The sequence below is a fragment of the Salarias fasciatus genome, chromosome 12 (genome assembly GCF_902148845.1).
Source record: "Salarias fasciatus chromosome 12, fSalaFa1.1, whole genome shotgun sequence".
Lineage (NCBI taxonomy): Eukaryota > Metazoa > Chordata > Actinopteri > Blenniiformes > Blenniidae > Salarias > Salarias fasciatus.
Genome location: NC_043756.1, coordinates 32574747 through 32593036, shown reverse-complemented (window position 1 = coordinate 32593036; position 18290 = coordinate 32574747). Strand labels below are relative to the sequence as shown.

The following is an 18290-nucleotide window of genomic DNA, read 5'->3' as shown; positions in this document are numbered from 1 at the left end:
GGGGACAGGGACAGGGGACGGGGGCAGGGGACGGGGACGGGGGCAGGGGACGGGGACAGGGGACGGAAACATGGACCAGGATGGGGACAGGGACATGGGATGGTGACAGGGACGGGGATGGGGACAGGGACATAGGATGGGGACAGACAGCAGGGGGGACAGGAGGGTGCAGAGAGACACATATACACACACAGCTGCTCTGATACTGATCTTTGGTTACCTTACACTGATGAGGACCGTCGTCATGGAGACAGGAGGACGGCAGGCGAGGCTGTGACCTGGCTGTGAGTGTGTGTGAGTGTGAGTGTGTGTGTGAGTGTGTGTGACCCTTTTCCCACTACAACTAGCTTGTAGACCCGTGTTTTTGACCCGCTAACAACCGGCTTCTAGACTCCTCCCCCCGCCTGCAGACCCGGGTCTGACCGCCTGCCGCTGAGCCGCGTCGCTGCGTTTTCCCAAGCTGATGGTGTCCCACGTTGATGACATCATCAGCATGACGGAGCACAGCGACAGCAAACACTGCAGCGGAGCGGAGTCCCCGTTCCCTGGAGACGAGTCTCCTCCCCCGGATCAGAGCAGCTGTCTGGTCTCCCGTCCTGCGCTGCTGGGTCGTCCTGAAGGAAGCCTCAGCGGGAGGCCTGGGCGATTATATGATCGTGATTGGTGATCTCGATTAATTTCCCGTCGATCACGGTGATCAGCTGAGAGCACGTTTACTCGATCAGACATGGCAGAAATGTGCGTAACACAGCCAATCACAGTCGACTTTTTCCTGCTCAGCTTCCGCCTGTAAGCTGTCTGAGAAGTAAACAGGATGAGCTGAATGTGGAGCAGCGAAGCAGAGGAAGTCAGCCCTGCCTCGGCGTCTTCCTCTGAAGATGAGGCTGCTGCTGACAGGACAGGCTGCTGCTGACAGGACAGGCTGCTCCACCCGCTCCGCTGCTAGCTCACTGCTGCTAGCTCACCGCTGCTAGCTCACCGCTGCTAGCTCACCGCTGCTAGCTCACCGCTGCTAGCTCACCGCTGCTAGCTCACTACTGCTAGCTCACTGCTGCTAGCTCACTGCTGCTAGCTCACTGCTGCTAGCTCACTGCTGCTAGCTCACCGCTGCTAGCTCACTGCTGCTAGCTCACCGATCCGCAAGGAACCTGGTCTTTTGAGTCCAGGAACTACTGGTGATACAGTTTAACTAACGATCGTTCAGTTCAGTTCTCCTCTTTTACTGAAAATGACGCTGCATCGCATCATTGAACATATTATCACGTCTTGCCGCTAACGCTCTTCTTCTAACAGCATGCAGAGAGCCTGCAGCGCTGCAGCACCCTTCTTCTTCTGTGGTGTCTGTGTAAAACAAAGTTGAACATGCAAACAGCACACCTAGTGGCATGAAGTACAATTGCAGTCATGGCGTCGCCTGTGGCCGCGGTCTGAAAGAGGATCTCCTGGAGTTACTCCAAATGTTTCAGAAACCAGAATATTGATCTTAACACGAATATTGACTGCACGTCGAATACTGACTCCAGTGTCGTCTTTTCAGGCCACTGCACCATACGAGCAACATTCTAAGAGGAGAAAAACGATTACTTTTGTTTATTTTTTTTATATTATTGTAGTTATGTACTGTTATGCTGCGTTCACACCGGACGCGTCGCGGGCGTCGCCGACGCTCGGGACGCCTCGAAGCTGACGCTTGTGACGCTTCAAGCACGACGCTGACACCAGGTGGTCACAAAGCTCGCGACGCTCTTGACACACGTCAGTTTATCGGCGCGCCGGAGGCTGATTTCTGTTTCCAGCTCTGGCGGATCGCATCAGCAGAGCGGCTCGGCTTTATTTGTTAAATAAAGCTAGACAGCGCCATCGTCGGAAAAGTGGCTATTGGCCGGTCTGCTCCTCTCTGCTCTGCCTGCAGCAGGGGGCGCTGCTGAGACTGACCGCTGTGAGAGCTTTGGGACGGGGGAGGGGCTCATTGACGACAGCAGCGAGACGTCCTGTCACGTCTCCAGAGCGCCAGAGAAGGTCGCTAGGTTTGTCGCTAGTCGCTTTTGACAAAAAAAGTCACCAAGAGGCTTTGGAAAGTCGCCAGATTTAGCGAGAAAGTCGTCAAGTTAGCAACACCGTCCGGCCCGCATCGGCGCTCGGATCACTCGTAGTGACGTAGCACCGGAGGGATCGTCTCTGATTGGTTGACGCCCAGCGGCAGCGCGTCGAAAGTTCAGTTTTCCCAACTCTCAAAAAGCGACGCTCACGACGCTCCTGATGCCGGGGACGCGCGTCGTGGGCGTCGACGCTCGAAAAGCGACGCTCATGACGCGCCGCCTCGCCGCCCGCCGCTCCACGCCGCTCGTCCACCATAGACTTTGCATAGAAAAGCGCCGCTCACGACGCTTGCGACGCGTCCGGTGTGAACGCAGCATTACATTTTAAGTCTAATCTGTCCAATCTAGATTATTTAAATTTTGTACATTTGATGCAAGCATTAATGATGGCAGCAGCATATTTAGCATCATAACTTGAAAATAATGTTTCCATTCTAAAGCACCTTCATTATCCCCAGAGGGTTTCTTTAGTTTTTTAATCTTTTATAGCAACAAAAATCCTCAGGGCTGGAAACTGTCACACTTTAACTAACAATCGTTCAGTTCTTCTCTTTTACTGAGAAAACGCTGCATCGCAAGATTTTATTATCTTGGTGCTAGATTTTTTTTTTCCCATTTACTGCACTGTTCAGTGAGATTGTTCTTATATTTTTCTATGCTTTTATTATTTAATTTGCATTGCTATTTGCTTGGTTTGTTAATAAAACTACTCTATAGTTCTAGTTTTCAGTGCAGATGCTTTAAAACTGGTTTAAAAACAATACAACATATCGTGATTATAATCGAGATTGAATGATATGAAAAAAAAAATCGTGATCATTTTTTTTGCCATATCGCCCAGCCCTACTCAGCTGTGTCCACAAACAACAACTAGCGCGCTAACGTAGCCGCGCTGCGTCGACGTCATCACGTAAGCTCCCGGATGTCCCTCCCACTAAAAGCCGGAAGCAGCGACCCGGTAAAAACCCGGGTGGACTGCAGGGTGGAAGGATCCGGGTCGAAGTGCCGATTGAACCCTTTGACGCTGCACGAGGAGCCGGGTGTAGCGGGTTTAAAGTGGGAACAGGGCTTGACTGAGAGTGTGAGTGTGTGTGTGTGTGTGTGTGTGTGTGTGTGTGTTACCTGGTAGGCTCTGATCAGGGACTGCACTGCCAGGTGATCCTCCACCAGTTTCTCCACGTTGGGCTGAGCTCCGACCAGAGAGGACAGCTGATTGGACGCCAGGCTGGACGCCAGGCCCAGGGGGGACTGGTAGGCGCTGCCTGGGGGGGCGCCGGCGTTGGCGTTTCGGAAGAACACGTCCCAGGACTACGGAGGAGGAGGACACTTCTGTCACCAGAGCACAGACACAACACCATGGCCACATGCCGAGTCTCCAGGTCTGGATCCTGCTGAGTCACTGACAGGTCTGGATCCTGCTGAGTCATCAGGTCTGGATCCTGCTGAGTCATCAGGTCTGGATCCTGCTGAGTCATCAGGTCTGGATCCAGCTGAGTCACCATCAGGTCGTCCTCTTGTGAACTCAAATCTAGACCTTCTGGGTCTGACAGAATCCTGGCTTCACAAACACCTGCTCCTGGTCCCAGGTCTGTAGGAAGGGGGGCGGGGTCGGCATTCACGAGAAAGATCAGGGTCCACAGGCCCTTTGACCTGGATCTGGAGGGTCTGGGTCTGAAGACCTGAAGTGACCTCTGCTTCGCCCTCCTTCCTCACATCACGACTTTTATTCCGATTCAAAAAGCTTCTGAGTCCAACCGGAGGAGATCCTGCTGGAGGTCTAACTGGACCAGTTAAGTCCACAGCAGATCCCGCCAGCAGATCCCGTCAGCAGATCACAGCAGGTTTAAAATATGTCAGAGTGGGACACTGTCCTCCAAGCTGCGGTCCAGTTACAGAGTCCACTAGAGACCTGAAGGAAGGCCACTCAGAACTGGACCAGCACTGAAGACAGACTTCGGTACACTTCTTCATCTAATCCAGCGACCGCGGAGTCACAGCGGCTAACGCTAACGTCTTCATATCAGCGACCAGCGGAGTCACAGCGGCTAACGCTAATGTCTTCATATCAGTGACCAGCGGAGTCACAGCGGCTAACGCTAACGTCTTCATATCAGTGACCAGCGGAGTCAGAGCGGCTAACGCTAATGTCTTCATATCAGCGACCAGTGGAGTCAGAGCGGCTAACGCTAACGTCTTCATATCAGTGACCAGTGGAGTCAGAGCGGCTAACGCTAACGTCTTCATATCAGTGACCAGCGGAGTCAGAGCGGCTAACGCTAACGTCTTCATATCAGCGACCAGCGGAGTCAGAGCGGCTAACGCTAACGTCTTCATATCAGTGACCAGCGGAGTCAGAGCGGCTAACGCTAACGTCTTCATATCAGCGACCAGCGGAGCGAGGGAAGCACCCAGCTGGTCTGGGAGGAGGGGGTACGCCATGAACCAGAACCGAGTAGGAACAAGGAAAATCAATAACGAGTTCACGTCATTTCCTCCTTCTCTCCTCCTCCTCCTTCTCCTCCTCCTTCTCCTCCTCCTCCTGCACCTCATCCTCCTCCTCTCCTCCTCTCCTCCTTCTCTCCTCCTTCTCTCCCCCTCCTCTCCTCCTCCTCTTTCTCTCTCTCCCCTCCTCCTCCTCTCTCCTCCTCCTCCTTCTCTCCTCCTCCTCTTCCTCTCCTCCTCCTCCTTCTCCTCCTCCTCCTCCTCTCTCCTCCTCCTCCTCCTCTCTCCTCCTCCTCCTTCTCTCCTCCTCCTCTTCCTCCTCCTCTCACCTCCTCCTCTTCCTCCTCCTCTTCTCTCCTCCTCCTCTCCTCCTCTCACCTCCTCCTCCTCCTCTTCCTTCTCTCCTCCTCCTCCTCCTCCTCCTCTCTCCTCCTTCTCTCCTCCTCCTCCTCCTCTCCTCCTCCTCCTTCTCTCCTCCTCCTCTCCTCCTCCTCCTCCTCTCCTCCTCCTCCTTCTCCGCCTCCCTCCTCTCCTCCTCCTCCTTCTCTCCTCCTCCTCCTTCCTCCTCCTCTCCTCCTCCTCTCCTCCTCCCTCTCTCCTCTCCTCCTCTCCTCCTCCTCCTCTCCTCCCTCCTCCTCCTCCTCCTCCTCCTCCTCTCCTCCTCCTCCTTCTCTCCTCCTCCTCCTTCTCTCCTCCTCTCCTCCTCCTCTCCTCCTTCTCTCCTCCGTTCTCTCCTCCCCTCTCCTCTCCCTCCTCCTCCTCTCTCTCCTCCTCCTCTCGTCCTCCGCCCCTCCTCTCCTCCTCCTCTCCTCTCTCCTCCTACCTCTCATCTGCCTCTCCTCCTCATCCTCCTCCTCCTTCTCTCCTCCTCCTCCTCCTCCTTCCTCTCCTCCTCCTCCTCCTCTCCTCCTCCTCCTCTCCTCCTCCTCCTCCTCCTCCTCTCCTCCTCATCCTCTCAGCCTTCTCTCCTCCTCCTCCTCTCTCCTCCTCCTCCTCCCGCCTCCTCCTCCTCCTCCTCCTCCTCCTCCTCCTCCTCCTCCTCCTCCTCTCCTCCTCCTTCTCTCCTCCTCTCCTCCTCCTCCTCTCCTCCTCCTGAACATGTTTTCTGGAGGCAGGGTTGGATGGTTTGGCCATAAATGTCATCATGTCTTGTCTGTATTTATTTTGAACCATAAAAATTAGTACATTTGTCATAAAAGAAAAAAAAAAGCCAATGTTGGAAAAGGAGTGGGGGAAGACGGACTTATTTATCCCCACCCCTACTTTCTCAGGGAAATCTTCAAACAAAAACTGCTTCTATGAATTTGAAGTGAATTGAATGTTATTGTCGAAGTGTCATGCGCTCGATGCGCCCGGCCCACATGGGCTCATGAGACACTAAACACATTCAGCATTGCATAGTGTGCAATCAAATTTACAACACATTTTTTCTCTTTTCCCAAGCTTTACAAATGAAGTGGGCTGTATGAAAAACTCCCTTTCTAAAACATATTTCCAATTTGTCGTAATCATTTAAGAAAAACAAATTATTACAAGACAAACTCATGTTTTCAAACACTACATTCCTGAGTTCATCATAGAGAGAGAGGACAATGGGACATGAAATGAATCTCATCCTCAGTTGCCCTGGATCTCGGGGGGCGTGGCCGGAGCGCTGGGGGGGGTACTGGCCTGGGGTGGGTAGCCGCCCGTGTGGGCCGGTTCTCCCGGGGGGGTCATGGCCCTCCGCCTGGGTGGGGGGTCGGCTCCTGGGCTCTTGGGCCTTGGGCTCTCGGACGCCCGGGGCGGACCGGCTCCTGCCGGTCGTGGCTCCGCGGGGCCCGGGCCCCGGGGCCGCCGGGTCCCCGGCCGGGGCTTTCCTCTGCCCCGTTTCTGGACCGGAGCGGGGGCGTCTGCCTGGGGGGGCGGCTTGGATCCGGGCTCTGTGATGACCGCCGGCTGTCTGGGCTCTGAGGGCCTCTCTGGCCTGCTTCTGGCCTTCTCAGAGGTCAGAGGTCATATATGCATGATCACTATCACCATCACTGTCACCATCATATTCACATGATCACGCTGATCTTTAATCACTCTTCACATACTGGGTTACCTTGTCTTCTTGTGGTGGTTAGACTAATGGTGATCTGTAGCAGACCTCTCTTGATGCACGTCCCGAGTTTACTACTAGTTACTACTAGTTACTACTAGTTACTACTAGTTACTGATAGTTACTGCTAGCTATATTCAAAAAAAAAGAAGGGTTTGTGGTGTCCTTGCATTTCCCTCCTCCCCTACACCTCCTTTTATTTCTGTGGCCTGGTCTGTTCACTAATATGGTTCGGAAAAAAAAAAAAAAAAAAAAAGTATGTCTGGTTCTGTAGTTTTCTGTGTTGGTTGTCGGCTCTGTTTTGGTGTTGTCTAGATTGAGGTTTGGGATTGTTCTAGGTTGTGTGTGGTGTGTCGACTACACTGTTTTGTATTGTGACTTTGTACATAGGTTGTGCCCCCCCCCCCCCCCCCCCCCCCCCTTCTCCCTCTCTTTATCTCTCTCTCTTTCTGTCTCTCGCTCTCTGAGCGTCTCCGTCCCGGTCCTGTCCTCAGCCATGCCGGATGCCAGCTTTAAATAAAGGCAGCAGCAGGAGGAGACTCAGTCTCGTCCTGCTGCTGACAGTAAAATCTGTTCGGACAGTGAAAGGCTACAGTCAGAGGCTACAGTCAGAGGCTACAGTCAGACAGTGTTGCACGCCCAGCTGCCGAACAGGACAAGGGGAAAAAAAAAAAAAGCCCGACCCCTCAGAACATACGCAGGCTCTGGACAGATGGGCGAAAGATTCACAGCCGAGGTCTCTACAGCTCTTAACTCTGCTCAGTACAGACCCCAAAGCTCTACCAGGTGAGTCAGATAGAACACCTACGGCTGGTTTAAAGGTCAAATGTCCATCCAATGTCAGGCCAAGGTATTTATACTCATTTATATATGTCAATGCTGTTCAACCAAATTTAAATACAAATGAGTTTCTTTTAACATTCTGTTTTATAAATGTACGATTTGTGTTTTCTCCTGATTAATCCCAAGTCTCCAGGTGCAACACCAATCTGACACCTTATTTAACATGTTCTGCAGATCTTCTTCACATTCTGCTAATAAAACGATATCATCCGCATATAAAAGAATGCCGACAATCATATCGTTGATTTTAATACCAAGATTCTCTGTGTTTATGTCAATGATCTGGCTACTCGTATTAAAAGAGAGCAGCGTGGGGGACAGTATGTCACCTTGCCTCACCCCAGATGGTGTGGAAAACCAGCCTGCTCTGAAGTTATGTACCTGTACACAAGCCGCAGGCGTTCCAGAAGGAGATTTGACTGCCTTGTAGAATTTACCGTTTATTCCTGACTTTATGAGTCTATATTCTAGAAGTTCTCTGTGGACCAGTCGAATGCCTTATGGAAGTCGATAAAACATGCAAATGTTGACTTGTTTTCTTTAAATCTTGTTCTAATGATTGAAGTGACCGAGTAAATGTGGTCTATGCAGGCCCACTGCTGACGAAGACCATTCTGCTCATCTCCAGGCAAGCCAGTTCTGTCTGGATGGGCAATTAATCTATTACTGAATAGAGCAGAAGATAGTTTATATACATTACTGATAAGACTTATCCCTCAGTAACTGAGTGGTGATTTGGGGTCATTTCTAGATGATTTAGGTAAAGATTTAGGAGATTGAGATTAATTTTAAATAATTTTGGTGCCTTAAGAACTTCATCAGAAATCTCATCTATTCCGGTTGCTTTCTTTAATTTCGTCTTACTGATGACTGTTTTAACCTCCTCTGCAGTAAAATTGCCATTCAGACAGAAATGACAACAAAAGGATTCAGCATTCATTTCATCCTCCAATATTGCCTTTAAAAGCTTCTATGAATCCTCTCAACCCAACAGATCCTCAACACAAAACAGCATTATATATTCATGGATGTCGAAAAACACACACACATACCTATTTTAAATATTTACATACACATTTCATAATTAATAATACACAATTTTAAATACCAACAATGGTAAAGGGAATACCGCAAGGGTGGATTACCGCAAACAGATTACCAGCAAAGGTAATCAGAACATCACAAGGATACATAACATCTAACGGCCAAGAGACAGGCGTGAACACAATCAAACCAGAGCGTCTCGGTATTGTGACTCAGATTTAAAATGATGAATGTCTTGACATTGCTTTAGTTGGAGCCCCAGACGGTTCCATCACTTAAAGCTCGTGTCCGGAGTTTTGAAAGAGAGAGGTTTTTTAATCCAACGTCTGGAGGCTCCGCCCTCCCTCTGCTTTCATGAGCGACCAAGCCACGCCCCTTTAATTGTGCACGAGTATTATCTGTGGGGTGAAAATGAGAGCCTCCAGTCCTGCAGCATCCTCCATGTTGAGCTGTTTCCTGGATGTTCAGCAGACGGTGGATATATCTGCTGCAGAGCTAACTCTCCTCTGCTGGGCGAGCGACGTGCTCTCTGGCTGCTCCACACTGACTGACAGCAGGACAAGGCGGAAGCTTGAAGCCTATTGGCTGAAGCTGACCGGCACTTTTTCGGATAACATGGGGGTCTATGAGACGAAGGCGGGGCTCAGAAATAAATGTTTATATTGCTTTATGCTGATATTATATTGTAGTATGAACCAGACTGACACACTGAAGCTCTGCTGAAAAATGATTCATACGTTGGAAACAAACAGAAACTCCGGACACCAGCTTTAAAGCCACACTTCAACATTTTGGCAAATGGGCCCATTGAGCTCAACTCCTCAGTCCTCAGAGCAGCAGACTGACTGTTTCTGTGATTCGAGCTGTTGTTTATCCAGAGGAGAGTCAGGAAGGTTTTCAGGACGGACACAATGGAAGTGGACGGTATTTTTGTTCCCCCTCGTCAAACTCATCAAATACACAATCCAACAACCCCACAACACTTTGGTGACACGTTATAATCCACACACTCACTACGCTGTGGAACACCAACACATAATACTGTAGCGTTACGACACTGAAGCAAATACTGGGAACTACTTTTTCTTTTGAAATCACTACGCCCAGACGCCATGTTTAGTAAGTAGTTCCGTCTCAGCAATCTTCACATAAACAACTCAATCTGGTCATTTTGCATCAATATTCCACAGCGTAGTGAATGTGTGGATTATAACGTGTCACCAAAGTGTTGTGGGGTTGTTGGATTGTGTATTTGATGAGTTTGACGAGGGGGAACAAAAATACCGTCCACTTCCATTGTGTCCGTCCTGAAAACCTTCCTGACTCTCCTCTGGATAAACAACAGCTCGCCTCACAGGAACAGTCAGTCTGCTGCTCTGAGGACTAATGAACTGCGCTAAACGGGCCAATTTGCCAAAATGTTGAAGTGTGGCTTTAAGTCCACATCCAGACAGAAAAACGCCTCCTGGTGGTTCTGATCATTGGAACATCAACGTTCCCAAATCCTCTCAATTTATATGAGTCGTCTCTTTTATGAAAAATGTTTTGAATGTTAGTTGGTAACAATTTATGAAAAGCTTTGAGCATAAACTGTACAGAATATAATTCTACAAGACAATGTACTTTTAATAATTTAGAAAGTAAAAATAAGGGATTAGTGCGATGGAGATAGCCTGCCTTGTGAACAATTCTTATTGCTCTTTTTTGGATGTAAAAAAGTGGTTGTATTCAATTCTTATGGCTGTTGCCCCACACCTCCACACAGCAGGTGAAAGGATGCTGGAGGACTCTCCGCCGATTTCAGACAACATGGCCGACCTGCCTTCTGGAGCGCTGCATGCACGGCTGCCTCCATGAGGCCTGTGGGAGCGCACGGTGGGAGCGCACGGTGGGAGCGCACGGTGGGAGCGCACGGCGGGAGCGCACGGCGGGAGCGCACGGCAGAGCGCACGGCGGGAGCGCACGGTGGGAGCGCACGGTGGGAGCGCACGGCAGAGCGCACGGCGGGAGCGCACGGCAACCGCATGGCAGTTTGTTTCCATCGGCGCAGCTGGAGCGTCGTCTTTCACAGGATTAAAACCCGTCTGATCACGTCTGATCTTCTTCCTGTCGTACATCAGAACACGGTCCGTACGGGAGAGTCTGACGTGTTCATGCAGCAGAACCGTCTGAACGGGATGACCAGCAGGTCACAGCCCCCCCCCCCCCCCCGGGAGAGCATCCAGCCTCTGGCCGCCCCCGGACAGGTCGCTCATCTCGGCTGTATTTTCTCGTCCACCAGTGTTTTCATAAAGTCAGCTCCTCCCCCGTCTCCAGGAGGGTCAGCTGACCAGCTGACAGTTTTTGCCAGCTTAGCCACAGTTAGCTCGATGGGAGCGTAGCGGAGCTCCTCTCCCCAGCAGAGAGGCACTTTGGGTCGGCCGCGGCTGTGACGGCGCCCGGGCGTCTGACTTCCAGGGCCGAGTTGGGGCCGATTGGGTAAACGGCCCGGAGCTGCTCCACGGAAGCTGGTCCCGAAGCCGGCGGAGACGCCGGGCCGCTCCTCTCCTCGCCGGGCCACTCCTCTCCTCGCCGGGACGCTCCTCTCCTCGCCGGGCCACTCCTCTCCTCGCCGGGACGCTCCTCTCCTCGCCGGGACGCTGCGAAGCTCCGGAGCCCAGCGGAGGCACACTGCGCCCGGGGCGCAAAGTCAACACACACCGGCAGCGCCGTCTGGTGAAGAGGGCTGCTCCTCTGAGAGGCTCTCTGCTCTCGATGTCACACCAACAACACATGATATATCAGAAAATAAAAAAACACTCCTCATTTAGCTTCTGCGAGGTCGCTCTGCTCGTCCAGCCACATTGATCTGTGATTTATAGACTTCCAGCAGGATGAGTTCATGGTTTATGTTTTGATCTCAAATGAGAGCTTTTCTTTATCCAATAGTTCCTTTTGTTTGGTTCATTCTATATAAAAACAGTAATTTCCGTGTTTGCTGCTGTCTGTTCTGTTCAGCTGATTCTCTCCTCCCGAGGCGGCGGAATAACAACATATAGGAAAACCTTTACGTCCGTGAGGTCGTGCATCGTGTTTTATTTTGAAACTTCCGGTGTAACTTCCTGTAAGGTGCTTTCTTAACGACAGCGAGTTTACGAGGTGGGCGTGGCCAGATGCGTTCAAGTTCATCACGGAAAATAGGCTGTCAAAAACAGGCTGTTCTGAAGAAGGCTCCTCAGAGCCACTTTCTAGACCCTCACACTCCGAACAGAGGACGAATTTGGGGCAAACAAACTTATATACTATGTTTTTGGGCGTCTGTGACCGATATGACGGGACCGAAAAATAGCATAATAGGTCCACTTTAAAGAGTTATTGAGACAGAAAGTCCACATCTGTCAACATGCTGCCAACTTCATGGACTGTTCAGTGAATGATATTCCTAATTCTGAAATGCTAATTCGTGGCCACGGATTAGCTTGTGGGAGCTTGTCCAGTGGCGTCTACATCACCGGTTCTCATTCTGGAGCTCAAACTTTCGGCGGTGGAGCTTAGCTTGTAGGCTGAGCTGAGGACAAGCAGCTAATATCCGGGCTCAGGTCAGTATCTGGTTTCATGGACGTCAGGAAAACCCCGTTTCCCTGCTGTAGCACACAGCGAGTTCCCCGTTCACGAGTCAGCGCATTCAGTCGGGGTCTCCCTTTCCAAACCACGGCGCGCGTCATGCTGTTCTCAAAACAAAACAGCTGACCGGAGCGGCTCTGCGTTGCCAGGTTGGGCGGGGTTTCCGCCAAAGCAAGCTTCTTTTTTGAACACGTTGGACGGGTTGATTAAATGATTATGTGTTTATGACGTGTTTTTTTTTTCATAAAAATACGGTTTAACGTGCATTTTCAACCCAGATGGAGGTTTGGGCTGCTTTCTATGAGTTTCAGATTTTTTTACGGGTTCGATAGACAGATCTGGCAACCTCCTCCAGTGGGCTGCAGAGGCAGACGCTGCGGTGACTCCGTTCTGCAGACGGAACGCCGACAGAACGGTTGTTCTGTTGCTCATGATTTTTCTGCAGGCCGTACAAGTCGCCGACTTTCAGAAGGAAGCATGTGCGACGTGCGCGCTCAGAATAACAGTTCAGATCGTACGCTACCGAAGCCTCACAGGGACAAAAGTGATGATTCATTGCGGATGGGAACAGGCACAGAACCAAAAACAATGTCCCGCTACCCGACGTGTGTTCACACGGCGACACTTTCGGGTTTGAAAAGGAGTAACCCAGCGGCCTTTTTCGAGTTTTTAAAATCTCGAAGATGAGCTTTTTGTGGTTTTTGCGGGTGTTTACATGGCCTCGCGCTATCGGGTGAGCGCCAGTTTTCAGGTCTGAAAAGGGTTATTGGCTGCATGTAAACGCAGTAAATGTCTCGCGGCGCTTTCCTTCAGCTTGAATCGGCGGCGCCGTCAACAGCAGTTAGTGACTGTGAAACACGCTGTAATGCACTATATCGAAATATCGAAAATATGTCTAAAACTCAGATCACCGTTATTGAATAAAAATATACCGCCGTATATATTGATATCAACATTTTGCTCAGCGCTATCTGGAGGGATGATGTTTCCTGGAAGGACATAGGAAAACATCTGGCTGCTGTTTACGAGGGCGGACCCAAAAGTTCCCGGAATTTGACTGTAACTTTTTATTTCTGACATTTCAAAATAAAACATCACCGTCGCCTTCAAAATAATCTCCATCTGCATTAATGCAGCGCTCCAGCCGTGTCTCCCACTTCACCAATGCGTCGTCAGACCCGTGCGTAATTGTGCCTTTTTTTGCCGGCTGTGATTTGTCTGTCCCCTCCTCCACATCTGCAAACCGCTGTCCCTTCAGCTGCTTCTTCAACCTGGGGAACAAGAAAAAGTCCCTGGAGGCTTCATCTGGAGAATCAGGCGGATGGGAGAGGAGATTCATCTCATTCTTCTCCAGAAACTGCGTGAGGCGCAGCGCCGTGTCCGCTGGCGCTCTGTGGTGGTGGATCAACCGGCTCCACTCCGCCACGACGCTCTGCTTCCTCCTCACGTCCTCACGGAGCGTCTGAGGACTTCCTGTAGTAGTCCTGGTTTACAGTCTGACCTGGAGGGACAGACTCGCTGTGGACGAGACCCTGGACAGCCGAGAAGCAGCTCAGCATTGTTTTCACGCTGAGCGGACCTGACGCGCCGACATCTGGCCCTTCTCAGACCCCCGGACCACTCATGGACCTGAGTCTTCCCCAGAGCAGCATCCTTGTAGGCTTGCTGCAACAAGCTGAGTGTTTCTGCTGCTGTTTTTCCAGCAAAAAGCTGAATTTAATGTTTGCGCTGCTCTAGCTTCACAGTCAATGTCGCCATTTTGGATAAAATCGCAGACCGCCGCTGCACTCTGTTGCTATAAATAGCTCCTGACAGGCGTCAGTGTCACTCTGGGAGCTCAGGTTTCTCACAGATGTGCACGAGGCTTACCTGCAGCACATCTGACGGCCAGATGTTCGCTCAAGGTAGGCAAAATAACCTCTGGCCTGTATATACGAATCCAAACCACAGATGTTCGCTCGTTCTGGGCCCGTTCTGGGTTCGCTGTGGGTTCGCTGTGGGCTCGTTGTGGGTTCGTTCTGGGTTCGTTCTGGGTTCGTTGTGGGCTCGTCCTGGGCTCGTTGTGGGTTCGTTGTGGGCTCGTTGTGGGCTCGTTCTGGGTTCGTTCTGGGTTCGTTGTGGGCTCGTTCTGGGCTCGGCTCTGGCGCTACAGGATGTTTATCTGCTCCTTTGTTACAGATTATTTACAGATTAAGCACATTAAGCTCATACACTGTCAGAATGTTATCATTTAACATTAACGTTAATTTAGCCTTTTCTTCTGTTTCTGCATGGCGGCGGCGCCAGAGCGATTTGATACTTTCACTTCTGTCGGCAGAGCTTCTCCTCCTCCAGTCTCTCTCTCTGTATAGGAGTGTCTCTCTGTCTTTGTCTCTGTGGAGCTCCGCCTATCGTCACTTCTACCGCCACGTTTGTTTGCTGTGGCGCTCCGGCGACGCGGATGGCGGCGCCACCTGAGCGCAACGAGGTCACAAAACCTGGCTGCTGCTCGGATCGGTCCGCCGGACCCTAGCGGACAGGAAGTCATGATGATTTTTACGACACGCTGACCAATGCGCAACGCACGACATGTGAAGAATGGACGGGTGGTTATTAACAGTTAACAATGGTTAATAATGGTTATTAACCGTTGTTAACGGTTAATAACCATTATTAACCATTATTAACGGTTAATAACTGTTATTAACCGGTTAAAGGGCATCGGTTATGGGTCATAAAAAAAATTCAAAATGTGCATCCCTAGTCCTGGGTCTGGCAGGACCAAGGTCCAACTCGGGACTCAGCTGTTCAGGTCGTCTTCAGAGTGGGCCTGGCTTTGGGACCTCTTTGGGTGGTCTGTCCTGGTCCTGGAGGCCCACAGTCCCGCAGGGCGATGAGCCTCACTGATGCATTCCTTAGCTCCAAGGACCCTCCAGGACCCCCCGGGACCTCCGAGGCCCTTCAAGACCCCCAGGATCCCCCAGGATGCCCCAGGACCCTCCAGGAACCTCTAGGAACCTCCAAGATCCCCCAGGACCCCCCAGGATCCTCCAGGACCCCCCCAGGACCCTCCAAGACCCTCCAGGATCCTCCAGGACCCCTCCAGGATCCTCCAAGACCCCCCAGGACCCTCCAGGACCCCCCCCCAGGATCCTCCAGGACGCCCCCCAGGATCCTCCAGGACCCCCCCCAGGATCCTCCAGGACCCCCCAAGACCCTCCAAGACCTCCCAGGATCCTCCAGGACCCCCCAGGATCCCCCCCCAGGATCCTCCAGGACCCCCAACCCCCCCAGGACCCTCCAGGACCCTCCAGGATCCACCCCCCAGGATCCTCCAGGGTCCCCCAGGACCCCCCCAGGATCCTTCAGGACCCTCCAGGACCCCCCCAGGATCCTCCAGGACCCTCCAGGACCCCCCAGGATCCTCCAGGACCCCCCAGGACCCCCAGGATCCTCCAGGACCCCCCAGGATCCTCCAGGACCCTCCAGGACCCCCCAGGATCCTCCAGGACCCTCCAGGACCCCCCAGGATCCTCCAGGACCCTCCAGGACCCCCCAGGACCCTCCAGGACCCTCCAGGACCCTCCAGGACCCCCCAGGACAGCCCGCTGCTGCTTACCTTGTGGACACTCTTGGGGTCCTCCAGCCAGGCGAAGTACATTTCCTCCACGTAGTTGGAGCTGGTTCCGTTCAGGAAGGGTTCTGAGGCCACCGGTGCCGAGAAGCACCTGATTGGCTGAAACGTCCTGGCGCCTCCCGAGGGGGCCGCCGTGATTGGCCGCTGCTGGCCGGCAGTCTGAGCCGCCTGCGAGGCGGTTAGCGGGCGCAAGCGCGCCGCACAAGTCCTGAACCGATGCATGAGCGGTCCTCCGAGGGTCACGTCCTCAGTGTCCTCGCAGCGTCCACAGTGTCCTCAGCTGGGAGAATCAGTCACGCCGTCGTCCACCGTCCCTCTGTCCACTGAGACGCCGAAAAACACAACACAGAGAATGTAAAGACCAATCGCAGTGTCGTGAGACAGAGACAGGGAGACAGACAGACAGGGACACAGACAGACAGGGAGACAGACAGACAGGGACACAGACAGACAGGGAGACAGACAGACCAGGAGACAGACAGACAGGGAGACAGACAGACCAGGAGACAGACAGACAGGGAGACAGACAGACCAGGAGACAGACAGAGAGGGAGACAGACAGACCAGGAGACAGACAGACAGGGAGACAGACAGACCAGGAGACAGACAGACAGGGAGACAGACAGACCAGGAGACAGACAGACAGGGAGACAGACAGACCAGGAGACAGACAGAGAGGGAGTCAGACAAGATCAAGCAGACAGCCTCAAGAAAGAATTTCAGGTGGAAGACAGTCTCAGGAATCTTCTCTTCCAACAGAAGACCCAGAGGACACTCTGGTGTCCCCCTGTCCTGCAGCTGGACTCTGTTTTGACCTTGTTCGGCCTCCAGTCCCCTCCCTCCCTCAGTCCCGCCCCCCGGGCCCTGTGATTGGCTGCGGCGCCGGTTCTGGCTGTCTCATTGGCCGGTGGCTCCGTCAGTCCCGGTGTCCTTTCACAGTCCTCCTTCCCTAAAATAAGTTCGGTCACCGCGAACATCTGCGAGCTTTCCACCGACAAACACCGCAGACATCCGGTCAAAGTCACCGACGCGCCCGGCTAGCCTCCGGGCTAGCTCCGCGTTATGTAAGCAGCGGAGCTAGCCCCGGAGCTAGCTGCGGCTCCGTCGGTCTGTGAGCGGTCTGTCCGCCCCCGGAGCCTTCCCCCGGTCGCCGGGGCCGGCCCGGAGGGGACTTCCGAACAGTCCTGCGGGCTGAGCGGAGCCCCTCACCGGGTGACCTCCCCCTGTCGGCTGAGAGCTAACGAGGCTAACACGCTGCTAACGCCCGTCCCCGGGCTCAGTGCGGCTCCGGCGGCCGCTCCACGGCCCCGGCCCGGCCCGGCCCCCCTGTGCCGGTTCTGACCTGATAGAAGTCCGGCTCCGCTCCGGGTCCGGGTCTGGGTCCGGCTCCGCTCCCGGTTCAATGACGACAGCCCGCTACGCAGCGTGCAGGCCCGCGCGTGACGCAGTGACGCAATGACGCAGCGCTGACGTCAGCCGACACGCAAAGCTCGCGATGCGCGCGCAGTGCGCCGCAGTTTCTTCTTCTTCTAACAGGCTGTAGACCCGGAAGCGGAATGCTGCCCCCCAGAGGGGCAGGCCTTCAGGAGTTCATGTCCTCTCCGCCTGAAGTCTGAGAGTCTGAGGCCTGGACACCTGCTGTCTGTCCCTCTGGAAGTCAGTAGAAGGCGATAAAACATGGCGCAGCCCGTCTGGTTGCTTCCTCAGAGTTTTCAGACATCCTGCAGAACCACAGTGTCCCAGTGTCAGTCCGGGTGAAACTACTCCACCTGTCCGTCTCCACCTCCGACTGAAGGCTGTCAGCAGAAGACATGTCTCCAGCTTGTCCTGACTCCAGCATTAAGAAGCATCTCCTCCAGAGGGACGATCATTTCTCCAGCCTCTTCTGCCTCATGACCTTTAATCCACGTCGTGTTAAAGATCATCTTGATTTACCTTTAAGGAAACATTCATACTCCTCTGCTTGGCGTGTCGTCATGCTCCAAAGGTCAAGGAAACTCAAATTCATCCTTGCAATGTTTTTTTTTTTTTTTTTTGTAATTTTTATTTTTAACATTTTTTGAACATGAATGGAACAACAATGGGAGGATTACCTTTACAAAAGTATGGTTATCACACATTTACATACTATTTCCACACCTTTACATATCACTTTACTGAAAGTCTGACCTTATGGGCTTCACATACTCAGTCCACTTTGACCAGATAGTGTAAAATCTGTCCCGTTGAGTCCTGAGGGTAAAAGAAAGCTTCTCCATGGTATAGATTTCTTGAATTATGATAATCCAGTCTTCAATTGTCGGCGGGTCTGGTTTCAACCATTTCCTTGTTACAGCTTTCTTACTTGCTGCCAAAAGTATCCAGAGCAACATTTCTTCTTTCTTTCGCCACCCTGTTACGTTCACATTGCCCAAATACACATTTTCAAAGTTACAGGGCATTTTACTGCCAAATACATAATTAATATGTTCACATACCTGTGTCCAAAAAAGTGTTATCACCGGACAATCCCAAAAAATGTGGAAATGATTAGGCCCTGAGGACCCACAGGATCTCCAAC

The 18290-nt window shown here is 52.3% G+C and overlaps 1 protein-coding gene across 1 annotated transcript in view; it reads right to left on the bottom strand.

The window, feature by feature from the left end:
• Positions 1 to 17200, bottom strand: part of LOC115397974 (2-oxoglutarate dehydrogenase, mitochondrial) — a 37508-nt gene extending 20308 nt beyond the window's left edge. Inside the window, exons 1-3 of the mRNA XM_030104542.1 lie at positions 17073 to 17200; positions 15713 to 16053; positions 3222 to 3407 (exon numbers count right to left, since the gene is read on the bottom strand). Of these exons, the coding sequence (XP_029960402.1) occupies positions 3222 to 3407; positions 15713 to 15952 (426 nt within the window). The 5' untranslated portion in view covers positions 15953 to 16053; positions 17073 to 17200. The remainder of the gene's footprint in view (positions 1 to 3221; positions 3408 to 15712; positions 16054 to 17072) is intronic.
• Between the last annotated feature and the right edge of the window lie 1090 nt (positions 17201 to 18290).